Below are 16,391 nucleotides of genomic sequence, written 5' to 3' on the forward strand. Positions count from 1 at the left end.
AGATCCGCTGCAATATACCTACTATTCATTTCTATCTAAATATTATAACGAAAATTAAAGATAAAACGAAACTGAAAACTTGATTCCCCTGAAAATAATTTTTCTATGCTAGAAAAAGTTTGATACACGATAGGATTATATAGAATGCTGAACATAGCTAAGCTTTATTATATTATACTAATACGCGAGTCAAAAACTTTGGACCATTTTTACCAAAAATGCGGAAACGTAGGTGTATGAAATTTTGCACTGTAAAGGTACGGGCACAGTTTGTCGGCGCGTGCCGGGGCGTGCCGGGGCGGATCGGGACTCAACGCAGCGCAAAATGCGCTATAGCACACTATTGCCGGGCCGGGTCGCATCGCATTGACGGATTTTGAGTACTTTGGATAGCTCCAATGTGACCACTCTTAAATCACTCGTGACTCGATATATTAAAAACGTTGCTATATTCTACTAAAATCTACTAGACCGTGTTTTAGCTTCTACCGAAAATCTACCTTTATTAATCAATGTATTCTACGTGGTTGAAACTAAAATAAAACTAAAATGTTTATATGGACTGTCTTCATTATGCATTTTAAATTTTTATATTATTTGTTATATAATATCGATCTTCTATTAAAATTTACAAAAAACTTTGGACTACTAAATCGTCATTCATTTGTATGGAGGCGGATTTTGCGATGAGCCCGGGCACGCTGAGCCCCGGCACGGCCCGTCTCAATGTGCTCACTCCTTTATAGTTTAAAATTTAAATGGAGAAGGAGTGCACCGAGCTGTTTCAAAGAATTTTGACCATTGGGCGATCACTAGTTTAAATAAAACTGCGACTTAAATGGTTGCGTTAAGGTTTAATGGACTAAAATTGGCAGACATTGTTTACTATTCGCTTGCACCGCTCGACTGTAATAATAGTTGTAACTGATGTTATGTTCTGGGATGTGACCATAGGATATTGGAGTACTGTGATTTCTATTTACGGTAATTTTTAACGTGATCTTTTGGACATTTTTAAAACTTAACTACATAATACGGACGCCTGTACGATGGAAGAAAACATCGTAACTCGTGAAAAAAGCCGCTCATGAATGGTCCCAGACGTATTGACCTATTCAGTGTTCATTCTTGGACTAGGCCGACTATGTCGCGAGAATGCCGAGCTTGGGCAACCATACGGACATTTCAAATCTTGTCCCAGGCAATTTGACGAGTGGTTGCTTTGCTCTGAAAATACTGCATAAATCATCCACAACGGATGCAAAGGCCTTGTTTTTCTTAAACAAATATTATGATATCATATGAAGTTATAACATTAAAGCGAGACCATGATAGCTTTTAACTTGCAGCGTTTCATGACGACCAAATATTGGCGCATCTTCTATTGTAAAGATTATTATGGAGCGCTATTGATCCTAATTTAGGGCTGCTATTCAAAGGTTAAGTATACCCTACTCAATATATTGCGTGCTTAATTACTTTTAATCGTGGGATTTTATTTTAAACAATAATGTCTTAATATCTATTGTTGTTGCTTAGAGGCATTCATTGCTGCTGAGGAAGCCATGTCAGCTAGTTTTAAATAAAGTTTAGTTGTAACTTTTATAATGAATGAAAATTTCATCTATACACTGTTTTTGTTACAATGTGAGTATAAACTTTTATTGCAACATATTATTTGTGTAAGCAAATTTACCAAAAGGTGTTGTAAAATATGTAAAATAAATTAAAACTTAAATATCTACATACTGTAGTTGGTTATACAGATATAATAATTTTTTATGGTTCCCCTTCTAAAATCTATTGGTTAATAAGTATAAAACCTTACAAAGTACAAACACTAACAGTATATAATGTTTGCAACAATGTTTATACTAGATAAGGTAGTTAACTGTGATGGTCAGTCTCCGACAGTTATATTTTACTATCTTCGATTATAAGTTAGTTAGGCTTACCCACCAAGCTAAAGAAGAAAGCTACCCAGCTTTCTTCTGAGAATGCTAATTATTATAAATTAATAAAATCATAACATACTTTCTTTTTGTCGCCTTGCGTAACTTTAAAGCTGGTTTGGAAAATTAAATCAAATAATTATGTAATTTAAAACCATATATTTTGATATTATGTAATTATTAATCTGTAATAAAAAAATATTATTATTTTCTACAGTAACGAAATTGATATCACTACTGTGTAGTGTAAAATAGCTTCTCGCTGTGTGTCCTTAGATAATATAATATTATGCTTAGATCATTAAAAATATATCTTAACTAGATGATACCCGCAACTCCGTTGCACCAAAATTCGTTTATCGCGCGGGAACCGTACATTTTTCCGGGATGAAGAGTATCCTATGTCCTTTCCCGAGACTCAAAGTATCTCCTTTTTAACCGCTGAACCGATTTTGCTAAATTTCAGCAAAATCGGTTCAGCGGTTTGAGCGTGAAGAGGTAACAGACAGACAGACGGACAGACAGACAGACACACTTTCGCATTTATAATATTAGTATGGATTTGATGCAGATTTTTAAAATAACAGTAAGGTATATCAACCGGAGTTTATGTTTATAATATCCAGAAGACAGTAAAAAATTCTGATCGTTTCATAGTTTTTACTGTAATTACTAATACGAAGCCGGGGTGGCTTGTTGTACTTCGACTTCTGTACTGTGTAAACGCAAAAAAGAACAGGTGCACAAGAATATGTGGTCTGAATTGACCCATGCATTTCTTCTAACAGATTCGATTGCGTGAAACGACATGCAAAGCAGTCAATTCAGTACAAATTTAGAAATGCATCTAGGCGTCGCGTTGCGGTCTGAATTGACCCTTAAATGGCAACATATAATGGTACAGTCCTGATCGTCACGCGTGCGCCGTGTCACAACAGTTCACGGCCGCTTGCCACACACACACACACACACACACACATTATCCCTGACACACTTTCATACAGATTCTTCTCAAAACTTCATGAATAACCATCAATTTGTAAATTACCGGTAGTAAAATCTTAGGGCCTACAATTTAATTCCTGAGAGTTATAGCGGTATAAAACCGTAATAGGCATAGCAAAAATATGTCTACGCATCTATTAAAATATAAGTAAGATAGGATAGATTACACTTTAGACTTCTAACAAATTTGTTAATTACGGTACAAAACTTAGCACCGATTCTATAGAGTAAGATAAGATTTTTATTTTTTATCATTCAGATTCGTATTGTTTTTGTCTATCAATTAATATATAATTTAACTAGTTAAAATTTTACCATGCACGTTTCTAAATAAAGGAAGTTTTCCCCGATAATAAAGTAACAAAACTGATATTATATTACTATAATACACTTACAGGTTTTCCCGCATATGGCTTCTTCTTCATAGCGCCGGAGGACGTTGCGCAGGCGTTCACTACTATTTACGGATTCGCACCGCGCATATTAAAAGGTAACACCCCAAATGGCGTGTTTTTTTTCAAATATCAGATAAGGTTTCTGTTTAAAAATGTCGAATAAAAAACCAGAAATCATCTGCAATCATGTAAAAAAAAGCCAATTGAAAAAAAAAATATTTAGGACGCGCTGCGTAGAGCGGTAGTCTACGTAGCTCGTAGCATGATGTAGCACTTACGTAACAGGACGTCTACGTCGTAACGTGACGTAGCAGTTCGTAGCGGTTACGTAGCGGTTACATAACGGGTTACGGGATACGCTACGAGTACGTCATAGCGCGGCGTAGATGAACGGACCGTAGTAGTTGCGTCACGGGATGTGATCGAACTGTATAAAACCGAATGAAAAAAGTAAACTGCGGGGCTAAAATGGTCGCTTTGGAGAATCATATATTGAATCATAATATGATTAATTTTTTAGCTCGCGCGCGGCGACCAATCATTAATCGAAGCGAATCACTATATGAATTGCACGCAAAGTGAAGTTTAAAAGTGATTCGATTCGATTAATGATTGGTCTCCGCGCGCGAGCGCCACTCGCGGGACCAATCATTAATCTAAGTGAATCACTATATAAATTGCACGCAAAGTGGAGTTTAAAAATTAATCATATTATGATTAATTATATGACTCTCCAAAGCGACTATTTTAGCCCCGCCGAGTTTAAAATTCAACCGCTTTATTTTATTTTTTCCTAACATTATGTTATCGGTTTAAAGTTCCTGTCGTAATAAATTAGTAATAACCTTACTTGCACCAGTCTGGGTTTACCCTAAGTTAAATGTTATGTCAGTTAACTCTAAAATGGTTATGTTACGTAATTTCTTTCGTTTCGTTTCTAGTAAATACTTATGGTAGGAAAGGCGTGACATTTTAACACAGGGTTATTTTTGTTTCGGGTTGATGCAATGACGGATTAAATAATACGGTTTAAGTTTTACAAATGCAGAATGTTTACTAAAATACTATTTAGTAATTTTGACGACCTCTGTGGCTCAATGGTTGAAAGTGTGGCGGCTCAACCCAGCGGTCGGGGCTTTGAACCCCGCTGACGGAAAAAAAAATGTATGTTCCTGATGGGTCCCGGTTCCTAAGATGTATCTGATATAATAAAAATCTTAAATATAATAATATGTATAAGTATAGTATAAAAGTTATGAATATATATTTCTGTTATCTGGTATCCGTAACACAAGTCCTTTAGGTACTTACCACGGGGCCAGGCTGACATGGTGTGAAACGTAAATAGATATTTAACATTTTTTTCGCCCTACATAATAAATTTTACTTTATCATGTACTCACATCGTAGGTAACGACCACCGCGTGGGTTTCGGGTTCCGGTTCGGGAACCACGCGGACCTGCAGGTGCTGTACGAGTTCGGTCCGCAGACCAACACCAGGCCGCTGCAGGCCACACGTGAGTGATATTACTAGCGAGATTGGAAACTCTTAGGGTCAATTCAGACCGTAACGCGACGCGTAGATGCATTTCTTTTGTATGGATTTGACAGATTTGCAAGACGTCTCACGCAATTGAAATCTTTCAATCCAGGTGCCTTACTTCCGAAACAGATATCGATTTCTATTTTCGATTTCATCGGTTTTTTGACACTTTAGACATCTAAAATATGTCTAAAAAATGTCAAAAAACCGTTGAAATCGAAAATCGAAATCGATATCAGTTTCGGGAGTAAGGCACCAGTTTCAGGAGTAAGGCACCAGTACAGAAATGCATCTACGCGTGGCGTTGCGATATAAATTGACCCTTATGGAACTTCAACATAATATTACCTATCCCAATCAGTCAAAAATCTTTATTGACTTCTCCCACATTACAAAAGTAGGTATTATACTATCTCATATGCATTGTAGTCGTGTGTAACATTAGCGAAATTCATGGGCAGATTGCGGATCTACTGATAGATGTTGGTCGTGATCTGTCTGGGCCATTGTCTGGGCTGGGCTGTCGTGGCTGGGCTTCACATAACCCGACCGAAATGCCTAAACCCGCCATCTGCCTGTAATAAATTTCTCAGATGGTGCATTATTGAATGCACCATTAACTGGGCCCCGTAAGGGCTACTGGCGCCTGTGTGCAAAAAAAGGATTGTGGCGCCCCTTTAGGCAAATTTTTTGGGTCCTTGGTTTTGGCGCCCCTAAAGATAGCGATTTGGCGCCACTTGAGGATGGCGCCCGTGTGCATTGCACACATTGCACATATGGTAGCGGGGCCCTGACCATTAACACCATCACCATCCATACATTAGTAATATCAAATTAAAACTCTTATCTTACCATCTGGATCACCATTTTGTTTCAAAAATTATATAGGTAACACCAACATTACGCTTAATTTCATTTACATAGAAGAGTGTTTTAATGCACTTAAATATTAATTAGTTTTCTTAGGTAATGGTTTAATTTACTGGGTATTTTTAAGGTGAATCACCTTAATATTTGTGGTTGAAACGATAATTTGCCTACAGTAATTATTAAAGAACATTTTTAGTCTACAGCTATAATAAACTTATATATATACTTACGTATAATAAACGACATTCTTACCGTTTCAGTGATAAGATCAGCGCGATACCACCAGCGTCAAGTGCGTCGGCCATTCATAGAGTTCCTGATCCGCGCCGGCATCCTGCAAACACCCTCGTACGAGCTGAACATCATACACGACGCTCATGATGATGATGATGATGATGGACCCAGATAACAGTGCCAAAGAACTTCGTCTCTGTGGGGTCGTCCACATATTACGAGGACATCATACTAAACGTGATAGTAGACAATAATCCTTAAGATGTGGGAAATAGGGAAGTGTTTCCATTTTTTTCGCATTATGTACGTGGCTATTTGGACGGCTTTGCTCTGGGTGTTACCCTGTAAGTATATGAATCCCAAAGGTTAAATAAAATTTTGTTACATTTTGAATGTTTATTTCTATAAAAATGGACTTACACGAAATTCTGTACATACGAGGAACGACTTATGTCGCTGTGGACGAAAAACGACCAATACATAACAAACTACCTTACAATGAAACATTCATCCTCACACATCGACGCCATCTTGTAGTGCACGAAATGGCGGCTAAAACGGTACAAAATGGCGGACAGAGTAATGCGTGCAACATCAATTGTTAGTAGATTAGGAAACGGCAAATATGTAACTGCTGGATCTGTAAGATGGCTTCTTCAATTTCTCTTTAAAAAACTTACTTTATAGCCTAGAATTTTATAAACTTATCCTAAAGTGTGATGTATAAGAATATTAGTGCAAATAAGTTACGCAATAAACCGGTCGGTTAATTGCAAATATTTGGCCTCTACCAAAAATAATTATCTACGAAGACGTGATAATATTATTCTAAGAATTTAATTCCTCCCCAATTCCATAATTAGTAAAATTCAATAAATATTTCACCTACGTTAAAAGTAGTGATAGTTCACAGCGGTCCTTAGTACTAATACCTAAAATAGAATGCTCAACGACACGACGAGAGAGACATATTTTTAAATGTTCACAAAATAAAATATTATGAATACAGTAAAAACATAACCGCAGGTTGATTTCGCGTTTTAACTTAACTGATATAAAATTTTCCTTTACCAAAGTAGTAGTTACTTTAAGAGTGTAAACAACTTTCTTTTTCCACCTGACGAGATGAAGGTGGTATTATAGTGTCTGTAGCTAACAGCATATTGCAACATTGTTAGTCAGCTTAAGCACTTAGCAGTCATTATATTATCGCGGAGTTTTTGATCAGTTCTCCTTCCAATCCTTTTTTCTTGGATTGATTTGAAAGGGGTGACACTACGATGTTGCCACTTTTTAATTTCTTCACTTTCTCGACAGACTATAACCTATTCTTTGAAGCAACTTATATAAGTACTAAGTGCATTCCACCAATTATTATACAACCCATGTTGTTTTTTTTAAACAAATAACAACTTTAACGTTTAAGGTAAAAATAAGAAAAAAAGGAGAAAATGTTGCTGGATCATTTACATAATAGAATATAAAAGATACTTAAGTTATACTTGGAAAATAAGGTAAATGTTGTCAAATAAAATACCAACAGGAAAAAATAAGGGTCCAGCAACAACATAAAATAAATAAAAAACAAAAAAAAACAATATTTATCGTATAATATTACACTAAACATTATTTATATGAACATTAGTCTTTTTCGTAAATGGCATTACAATTTTGAACATTAAATAAAAAAACTATCTACATTATTAGGTCAATGACCCTACAATATTGCATTTACAATGTTGGCGCGCATTTTGACAGCTGTCAAATAGTCTTTGACATCGTGCATGCAGAATCACGTACAGCAATAATTGAATGTTTTTTGGAATTAAATACAAAACCTATTAAACTATCATGCTTAGTAATCATCATGTGTGAACATAATATTATTATCATTTATTTATGTAGAATATTTGACAGTTATCAAAATTAAATGAATATACATAAATACAATTATTCATAAGTAAAAATAGGTTGGTACCGTTTTTACATCGTTTAAATAGCCGTAGTTAGCTTTGTGTCTATTACTTATTAAAATTACGATTTAATAATATAATTAATTGCAAAAGCGACGGCTCAAATTGACGATTTTATTTCATTTAAAACGTGTCAAATATCTCTCATGCGTTCTCTTTCATTCGTTGTTTGAAAAAAATTGGCAACACTGAGAAAGAGAGGCAATACTGAGAGATATCACACATTCTTCAAAAAGGACGAATGTTTAAATAGGGAATGTCATAATCAATGAAAATATATTTTGTCTTCGACTTCGTAAAATCAAAGCTTCTATTTACAGACAATAATTCTAATACCTAAACTTGTCGCTACAAATTGTGATTGTTAAAAATTGTGACTTCAAGTTTTCTCCTACACGAAGTACTCAAAGGAGCCATACACATATTTTCCTCTCATTCTGTCAATGCTTTTGTTGTTTTTTATTCTTAATTATTTAACAGCGTCCTATTTAACCTTAAATATCAAACATGGTGAGCGAATTATTTATTCCGTTAGACAATCACACTAGACATTTACTTAGTTTTAATTATGACATTTGCCGCAAACAATTATTACCTCCTCCTTTTTTCGAGTAGGATAATAAAACATAATTTGTCGACAATTATAGTATGATGAAACGACTGTATCAGTAATACACGTCATACGTCATAAGATGGCGGAATGTAACAAAATGGTCGCCTTTAAAATGCAAATTAAGTATAAATGCAAAGTATATTACAAAGGTGGGCGCGCATAACGCTTCATCTGACAGCCAATCACGCAGCGCGTATTCATATCCAGAATATATAACTTAGGAAGACTAAAAATGTTAGAACATAAGAATAATATTTACATAATTACAAGTAAAACAGTTCAATACAGTAGAAATAAGTAGAATAGTTACAGTATAAGGTAGCACAAAAATTAGCAAAGTATTAGTTACAATGATTTAGATATTTTAATTCGCATGATTTTGACATGCCATAGTTGAGTGAAATAAAATACTCATAGCTTAGAATATTATTATAAGTTTAAAAAGACAGAGTTGATGTTATAATTTCAATGTCATTTTCTTTTTAAAATACAAACAACGCAACACTTTACCCCGCTTGCGACAATTATATTCGTCTGTTATCATATTGTAAGCCCTTTCATAAATACTGAAGAAGAGTAACAATCCAAGATTAACTTTAAGTCAGACTGACTCAAGACCTAAACACGAACCACTCAAAGTCATGAATCTACGAATGTTATCCTTATTAGTAATACAATATTTGGTTTAGTCGTCCCTGTCTATGTACTAGCTGTCTCCCTCGTTTCTCGCGGCGGGCGGCAGGCTCTGCGGGCTCTGGGAAAACTGATTCACCATCTTGCTCTGCATCATGTTGAGGAGGATGTCCGAATACTGCTCTATCAGTGATATGGCAGGGTTACCTGATGAGGTCGCTTCTGTTGACAAAGAGTTAATATTGTGTTCAATACAACTGTTTTTTTAATGTATGTAGGTTGTTATAATTAAGTTTCATCTGATATTATATTTTAACTTTAGATTAGAACTTGAGAGTTAAAGGCACGATAGCAAATAACTAATTTTCTGCCCCGTCTTATGTTTATACTCTTTGCATAAGGAATTCTTGCCCGCCGATCGACAGGCACGCAGAAGTAAAATTGATATATAAAATAACACGAGCTTGTGCTTGTGAATCTCAAAAACTGTCTTTTAATGTAGGACAATAACGGTTAAACGGATGTACCGTTCGCTAATGTCACCACACATAATTTACTACATCGTTTATTTACGTGTAAAATCTACGTGGTGCCATGAAGAAGACAGAGAAATAGGTCAAGTGTGATGGCTATACCTTTAGCTACCCTGTCGAGGCGGTGCCTGGCGGCGTCGGCAAGCGCACGCTCGTCTCCGTCCGTGCCGTTTTGCGCGCTCACGGCTCCACGCAGCACTTTTTGCGTCTCCACTATTGCCGCCTCCAGACCTGATACATAGATTTTATAATTGATAACCAACATGCTAGTACGTGCGCAGTAATGTATCGATGCGATATCTCTGCGCACGAGCCCCAAGGAATCGGGACTAAGAAGCAGACAAACGCGAGTCCACGGCAATCGGAAAACACCCTGCACTGGAACCACTGCCACAGTATTGACAAGTTCTCTGAGGTCTCACTGAGACTACCCCTGTTTTCCAATTGCAAAATGCCCAAGTGTTCTACTGCTTAATTTGGAACGTGAATATTTTTTGAGAGTGCTTGTAGTAGTTGAACCTTTGAACGTAGCATTATGCAGCATAATGCGCTCTATTGCTGCAATTAGATAACTGGGAAAGGATACGTGTACGTATGCGTGCACGTATACGCAGATGTATATGCAGGTGTATATGCAGGTGTATATGCAGGTGTATACGCAGGTGTATACGCACCGCTGATCTCCGCGGCGGCTCCGGGCTCGTGCTGCAGTGTGCGGTACAGCTGCACCACTTTGCCGGCCGTGCGTGTTAGTTGCTCCTTCAACGATGCGCATAGCTCCGCCGGCGATACTGAAAAATATCTCATGTTAGATATACGCAAGACCAGCCAACTGGAATAACAGTTCGGTAACAAACAGAAGTAGTTAGCAGCACTCAAGCTACAGACATTTTTATAAATTATCTATAAAAACTTCGCAAGCAGCTTGAATGCTGCGCGCAAATTTTTGTAAATCCTTGCCACTGTGACTTTCATGGAATCAAAACAGCGCTCCTAGTTGCAAACAACGGCAAAAAATACAGTTAAATTTGTACTAAACTTCTTATTACATAAGTTTACAAAGAAGATCAGTACGTAAATAAGTAGTGGGTGGGACTTACGGTCCTTGTCGGGCGGCGTGTCGGGCTTGTTCCGCTGGCGCGTGTTGGTAGTGAGTCGTGCTGTCACCTCGCGCGCCTTTGCCGAGATATCCCGCTCGCTGCCGCTGCGACCTTATACATGATACACACGTTACACTGATATGAAGGGTACGATAACATACTAAAATAACTTCTAAACGAAATTATGCTAATACGTTGGATATTATCTTCTATCAAAATAGGTAAAGATGTTCCCGATACAGAATTCTAGTCCTATTTTAATACAGCATAGTTACTTTTCATTGTACTCCATCTAATTACTATTATTTGTCAATTAATATAATATAATATAAATTGTGATAATAACTTAGAGGAAAAGCTTGTATTTATTCCTGTGAATACTAAACGCATTGAGAAGTTTAGAAATAATCTAAGTTCAAGTATTCAATTATTGAATGGGTCGAATAGCTCAGATGAAGCTTTTAATAAATTATTTAAGATAATAAGAACCCAATTTAACAGTGTGTTTACTTCAGTAACGGTTAGAAACAATAAAAAAATGAAAAATAATTTTACTAAATGGGCGACTGCAGGAATTAAAATAAGCAGGCAAAGATTGTATAGTCTGTATGAAGAAAAATGTTTTAATAATAGTGTAGCATTTAAAGAATACGTTAAAAACTATTCTAAAACTTTTAGAAAAGTTTGCAAATCTGCTAAGGCTATGTACATAAAGAAAAAGATTAAAAATTCCAAAAATAAAATTAAAACTACTTGGAAGGTAATAGCTGGTGAGACTGGAAACGTCACCTGTCGTAGCTCGGATTTTCAACTGTATTTTGAAAATAAAGAAATTACCAATGACCTAGAAGTTGCGACAGCCTTTGAAAAATTCTTTGCTGACATTCCGGTTTCAACTACGAAAAACTTAAACTCCTCACCTGCAGCTGCCGAAAAACTACTCAAAGATAATATAAAGGAATGTAATGTCAATTTTAAGTTTAGAGAGATTGACCCCAAAGACATTATTGATACTTTTAAATTATTAAACATTAAGAATACCACCGATCTTTGGGGATTGTCTACAAAAATTATTAAATCAGTAATTGACATCATAGCTCCTCATCTAGCAATGATTTTTAATAACTGTATAGAGAATGGTGTTTTTCCTGACTTAATGAAGCACAGCAAGGTTATACCTTTATTTAAAGCGGGAATTAAGTCTGATCCGACAAATTACAGACCTATATCGGTTTTACCGACTCTTAGCAAAATATTTGAAAAAATAATTTTAAAACAGCTATTGGTACACTTTAATTCAAATAATTTATTACACGAAAATCAATACGGTTTTACTAAGGGTCGTTCCACAACGGATGCTGGTATAGGTCTTCTATGTAGTATATTTGAAGCTTGGGAGGGATCGCAGGATGCCTTAGGTGTCTTCTGTGACCTCTCTAAGGCCTTCGACTGTGTCGAGCATGCTACATTGATTAGGAAATTACACCACTATGGCATAAGGGACTCAGCACTCAACCTTTTGACATCTTACCTCAAAAATAGGACTCAAAGGGTTGAAATCAATAATAAGAGATCAAATGGAACCAAAATAGAATTAGGTGTCCCACAGGGATCTATTTTAGGCCCGTTTCTTTTTCTCGTCTACATAAATGACCTACCTTATCTAGTTAAGGATAATGATAATGAAATAGTACTTTTTGCTGATGACACTTCACTTATTTTTAAAGTGAAGAGACAACAGTCTAATTACGACGAGGTAAACTGTACTCTTTCAAAAATAGTACATTGGTTTAATGTTAATAATTTACTTTTGAATTCTACGAAAACTAAATGTTTAAAGTTTACTTTGCCCAATGTACGGCAAGTTCAAACCAATGTACTATTGAATGATGAGAAAATGAATTTGGTGGACACTACTGTATTTTTAGGTATTACACTAGATAGTAAATTACAGTGGGGTCCTCATATTGCTAAACTCGCAGATAGACTCAGTTCTGCAGCATATGCAGTCAGAAAGATTAGGGAAATTTCTGACGAAGACACTGCACGATTAGTATACTTTAGCTATTTTCACAGTAGAATGTCATATGGTATCCTTTTATGGGGAAACGCTGCCGATATTAATACTATATTTGTGCTGCAGAAGCGAGCTATACGTTCGATTTACAAAATGTCTACATTTGAATCTTTGAGAGAAAAGTTTAAAGAAATTGGTATTCTGACAGTAGCTTCTCAATACATTTTAGATAATGTAATACATGTTAGAAAAAATATATGTAAATTTAAAGCCAAAGGTGACATTCATTGTAGAAACACCAGAAATAAGTACAAGCTAGATTTGCCAGTGATCAGACTTAGTAAAGTCAGTAAATCTTTTAAAGGTCAATGTATACGCCTTTTCAATAAAATCCCAGAAAACGTTAAAAACCTTTCCATTAATAAATTTAAGAAAGTAGTCAAAGAGCGTTTGTGTGCCAAAGCCTATTATAAGGTCAATGATTTCATAAATGATGGCACATCTTGGGAGTAGGATGGCTGCTTACAAGGCTACTTCTACATTATTGTACATGACTTACTATGTATGTATGTTGACATTGTATAATTTTAAGTTACAGCATTGTAAATTTTATTTTAAAAGATTAATTTTTTTACCTCACTTTTTTTTGGTAAAAAAAGTGGGCCCCGTGCGAGTTTCTTACGCCGGTTCTTCTCGCCGGGATAGTTCCCGAACCGGTGGTAGGCACCGTAGCTAATATTAACATTCTGAAAGTATTTTCTTAAAATCTACTCAGAAATAAAACATTTTTTATTTATTTATTTATTTATTTTATTAGTACAGACAGGATAACTTTAAGCAAAATGGCTAAAATTGTATTACTTTCGACTTGTCATATTTTACCTAAGAGTTCCAATCTTTAAGAGTATAGCATCTTTTTAATCCCACTCATAAAGTTTTAATTAGGGTATAATATATACATCCTTAAACTTAGGCCAACCCAACGCGACCAGGCGACTGCGAAGCGGAGCGTCAAGTTGTCAAATGTGTGTTTTGTGAACAAAAAACACATTTGACAACTTGACGCTCCGTCACTGACGCGTAGGTTTGTTCTAAGCTTTATCCCACTCACCTATCCGTCGCTGGGCGCGGTCAGCGGAGGCGGCGCGGGGGCGGTGCTGCGTCGCCGCGCCCTCCGCCCCCTCCTCAGACGACGACTCCGAGCGCCCCGCTACGAAGCAATCTACGTGCACAACAGTGAGGTTAGTTATTCCAGCACTAGCGTGTGGCTGGCTGCGTTAGTTATAAGCGTCTTAAATTGTTTCACTTATAAAGTAGTTTAATTTGATTATATCACCTTTTATTGTGCAATTTTCTTATCTATGTTTAAAAATTAATGTTTGTTTATTCATTTTTCAATTTCAATCTTCTAAGTTCTATGTTATAATATTGTGTATTTTCGCTGCTTTATGCGTAATATTAACTAAGCACTGTTTAGTTTACAGTGTCTGTGAATTTTCAAGCATTAAGTCTAAAATGGCCACTTTGAGTGTTTCATATTTTGTTTCTTTCATTCATTTTTTTCAGATGTCGTGAAACGGCATTGAAAATGTGAAACATCAAATGTCAATACACTGAAATATAATTAAGGTGAATTGTTAGAAGTTACTGTAAATCATCTTCTTTCAAAACATTTTACGATTCACTCAAAGTGGCCGGTTTAGGCCTGCTAAGTTCTATACCTGTGTAATAGGAGTTGGGCATACGTCGGCGCGTGTTGGCGGCGGCCTTGTTCATGGAGCTGATGGTAGGTCGCATGAGACCCTGAGCGCGCATCGCCTGCTGGCGCGTCGGCTGGTCAGACTCCGAGTCGCTCTGTAATTTAACAAGGTGATTATTTATACAAACTACTAATCGATCTGGAAACGTACCATTACCGTAAACATTTCAGGCGTAATGCACACCCGATTACTTGGTACGTGACGCGGATAACCAGTTACAATACTATTAATACTTTTTTAGTCGTTACACAATTTAAACATTTGTAAGGCTAGGACCCAATTTCACCAACCTCTGTTTGTTAAATCCTAACAAGGCATTACTTAACGGACCTTGGAAAATTAAACAGACTGTTAAAATACTTATATCCCACAGTAAAAATTTAACAGCGGATTAGTAAATACAATCCCCGCGTTCCATTTAAAATCAAATCAAAACGCTTAAAATAGGAGGCATTTTGAGCGTTTCGATCGTTTTTACGCGGGGAATGTTAAGTGAACAACGAGTGAATAACATTCAATTCATTCGTTCTTGTTATAAGGCAACGAAATTGCAATGTACAAGTTTAATACGACGTGTTGACTGCAATGTGTCATTTTCACCTTATTCGTATAATACGTCATCTGGTTATTCAATACAATAGTTCTTTTTAATTTACCAGGTTAATAATTATGATCTGTCAAAGCTGAAAACATGAATCATAATATAAACTCTTATTTACTTATTTCGGTTTGGTAATTTTGATACAAGTCAGTGTATTTGCAATGTCAAGACAAATCCGAGGGCTCAATTTTTGACAAAATGAAAATAAATAATTATGCATAACATGAAAAATAATAAATAATATGTAAGGATGTGACGAAACTTGGCGGCAACACTCAAAAGTCAAAACAGATTATTTTATTGATATTGGATATTGTCTTTGAAAGTTGTTGTTTTGACTATTATAACCTCCCCAGCAGGAAATAAAATTTAACACCGTGTTAGGCGATTTGACATGACATTAGCGTATGGTGGAACGCTCGATAGCTCTAACAGGCCGTTATCTGATTTAACAAGCCATTATTTATTTAACATTGCTTGATGAAACTGGGTCTAGGTCGTATCCTTGAAAAACCGATAAAAGACAAATGATTTTAGGTTATCTATATTATTTTTCCCTTTGAACTCCAAGCTAAGCTCGGTGTCTCAGTTACCTTTTACTTTACTGCAACTTTTAGCAGAACTACCGCTGTGTACCTGATTGAGCACGCCAACACTGGAACTCCTGGTCATGTTGGTCTTGGTGTGTCTTGGCGCGGGCCGCACGAACCCGCTCGGCGACTTCGTTGCCGGCGGCGCGGGCTTCGGCGCACCTACACCAGATGTATAGTTAGCAAAGATTAAACATTAGCAGTTGGTTACGTGGTACTATCAGAGAAGGTGATTCCTACGTAGTTTGGTCGCGTTAAGTCAAACCTAGCCGACGGATCACAATTAATTGAAATGATTTGACCCGACCAAATGACGTTGGTCTGTTAACTGCCTAGGAATCAATTTTCTCGATGTTATTATATTACTTGTTGTTAGAGACTGAACATAAGTGATAGAAAGTAAAGAATTATGTGTCTTCTTCTAATTTTATTATATTTATTTTACATTATTACTACATCGATGTATCAATTAAGCACCCCCATATCTCGGTATAAGGAAAAATGCTTATCATAATTATTTTTTGTTTTTTTTTTAAAGAGCAAGCCAGAATTGAGCCATAACTTCACTATG

General features: G+C 36.1%; 2 protein-coding genes and 1 long non-coding RNA gene across 9 annotated transcripts in view; 1 reads left to right on the forward strand and 2 right to left on the reverse strand.

Annotated features, from left to right (window-relative positions):
• Nucleotides 1-1,865: 1,865 nt before the first annotated feature.
• Nucleotides 1,866-6,221, forward strand: LOC121727042. The gene is made up of 4 exons (XM_042114720.1): nucleotides 1,866-1,899; nucleotides 3,355-3,447; nucleotides 4,763-4,870; nucleotides 6,027-6,221. The coding sequence occupies exons 1-4, from the start codon at nucleotides 1,866-1,868 to the stop codon at nucleotides 6,173-6,175; spliced, it is 384 nt and encodes a 127-aa protein (XP_041970654.1). The 3' UTR covers nucleotides 6,176-6,221.
• A 174-nt stretch (nucleotides 6,222-6,395) lies between these two features.
• Nucleotides 6,396-7,413, reverse strand: LOC121727015. Its single transcript, XR_006035611.1, has 2 exons — nucleotides 7,316-7,413; nucleotides 6,396-7,233 (listed from the first exon to the last, which is right to left on the reverse strand). It is a non-coding gene; the product is annotated as an uncharacterized LOC121727015 (long non-coding RNA).
• A 180-nt stretch (nucleotides 7,414-7,593) lies between these two features.
• LOC121727329 (mitogen-activated protein kinase-binding protein 1) overlaps nucleotides 7,594-16,391 on the reverse strand; it is a 98,830-nt gene continuing 90,032 nt past the window's right edge. For all 7 annotated transcript variants that reach the window (XM_042115103.1, XM_042115102.1, XM_042115101.1 and 4 more), the window contains 7 exons: nucleotides 15,867-15,982; nucleotides 14,591-14,723; nucleotides 13,981-14,091; nucleotides 10,853-10,963; nucleotides 10,427-10,543; nucleotides 9,855-9,983; nucleotides 7,594-9,441 (listed from right to left, as the gene is read on the reverse strand). In XM_042115103.1, the coding sequence (XP_041971037.1) occupies nucleotides 9,293-9,441; nucleotides 9,855-9,983; nucleotides 10,427-10,543; nucleotides 10,853-10,963; nucleotides 13,981-14,091; nucleotides 14,591-14,723; nucleotides 15,867-15,982 (866 nt within the window). In that variant the 3' untranslated portion in view covers nucleotides 7,594-9,292. The remainder of the gene's footprint in view (nucleotides 9,442-9,854; nucleotides 9,984-10,426; nucleotides 10,544-10,852; nucleotides 10,964-13,980; nucleotides 14,092-14,590; nucleotides 14,724-15,866; nucleotides 15,983-16,391) is intronic.

This window comes from Aricia agestis, chromosome 5 (assembly GCF_905147365.1).
Source record: "Aricia agestis chromosome 5, ilAriAges1.1, whole genome shotgun sequence".
Lineage (NCBI taxonomy): Eukaryota > Metazoa > Arthropoda > Insecta > Lepidoptera > Lycaenidae > Aricia > Aricia agestis.

What these genes read in the sequence shown, in the direction of transcription:
- LOC121727042 (XM_042114720.1), top strand. Translation starts at nt 1,866, where the DNA reads ATGTTTATACTAGATAAGGTAGTTAACTGTGATG. An exon ending in TAAGGTAGTTAACTGTGATG is followed by an intron (nt 1,900 to 3,354) that starts GTCAGTCTCCGA and finishes ATACACTTACAG; the next exon opens with GTTTTCCCGCATATGGCTTC. An exon ending in CAGGCCGCTGCAGGCCACAC is followed by an intron (nt 4,871 to 6,026) that starts GTGAGTGATATT and finishes TTACCGTTTCAG; the next exon opens with TGATAAGATCAGCGCGATAC.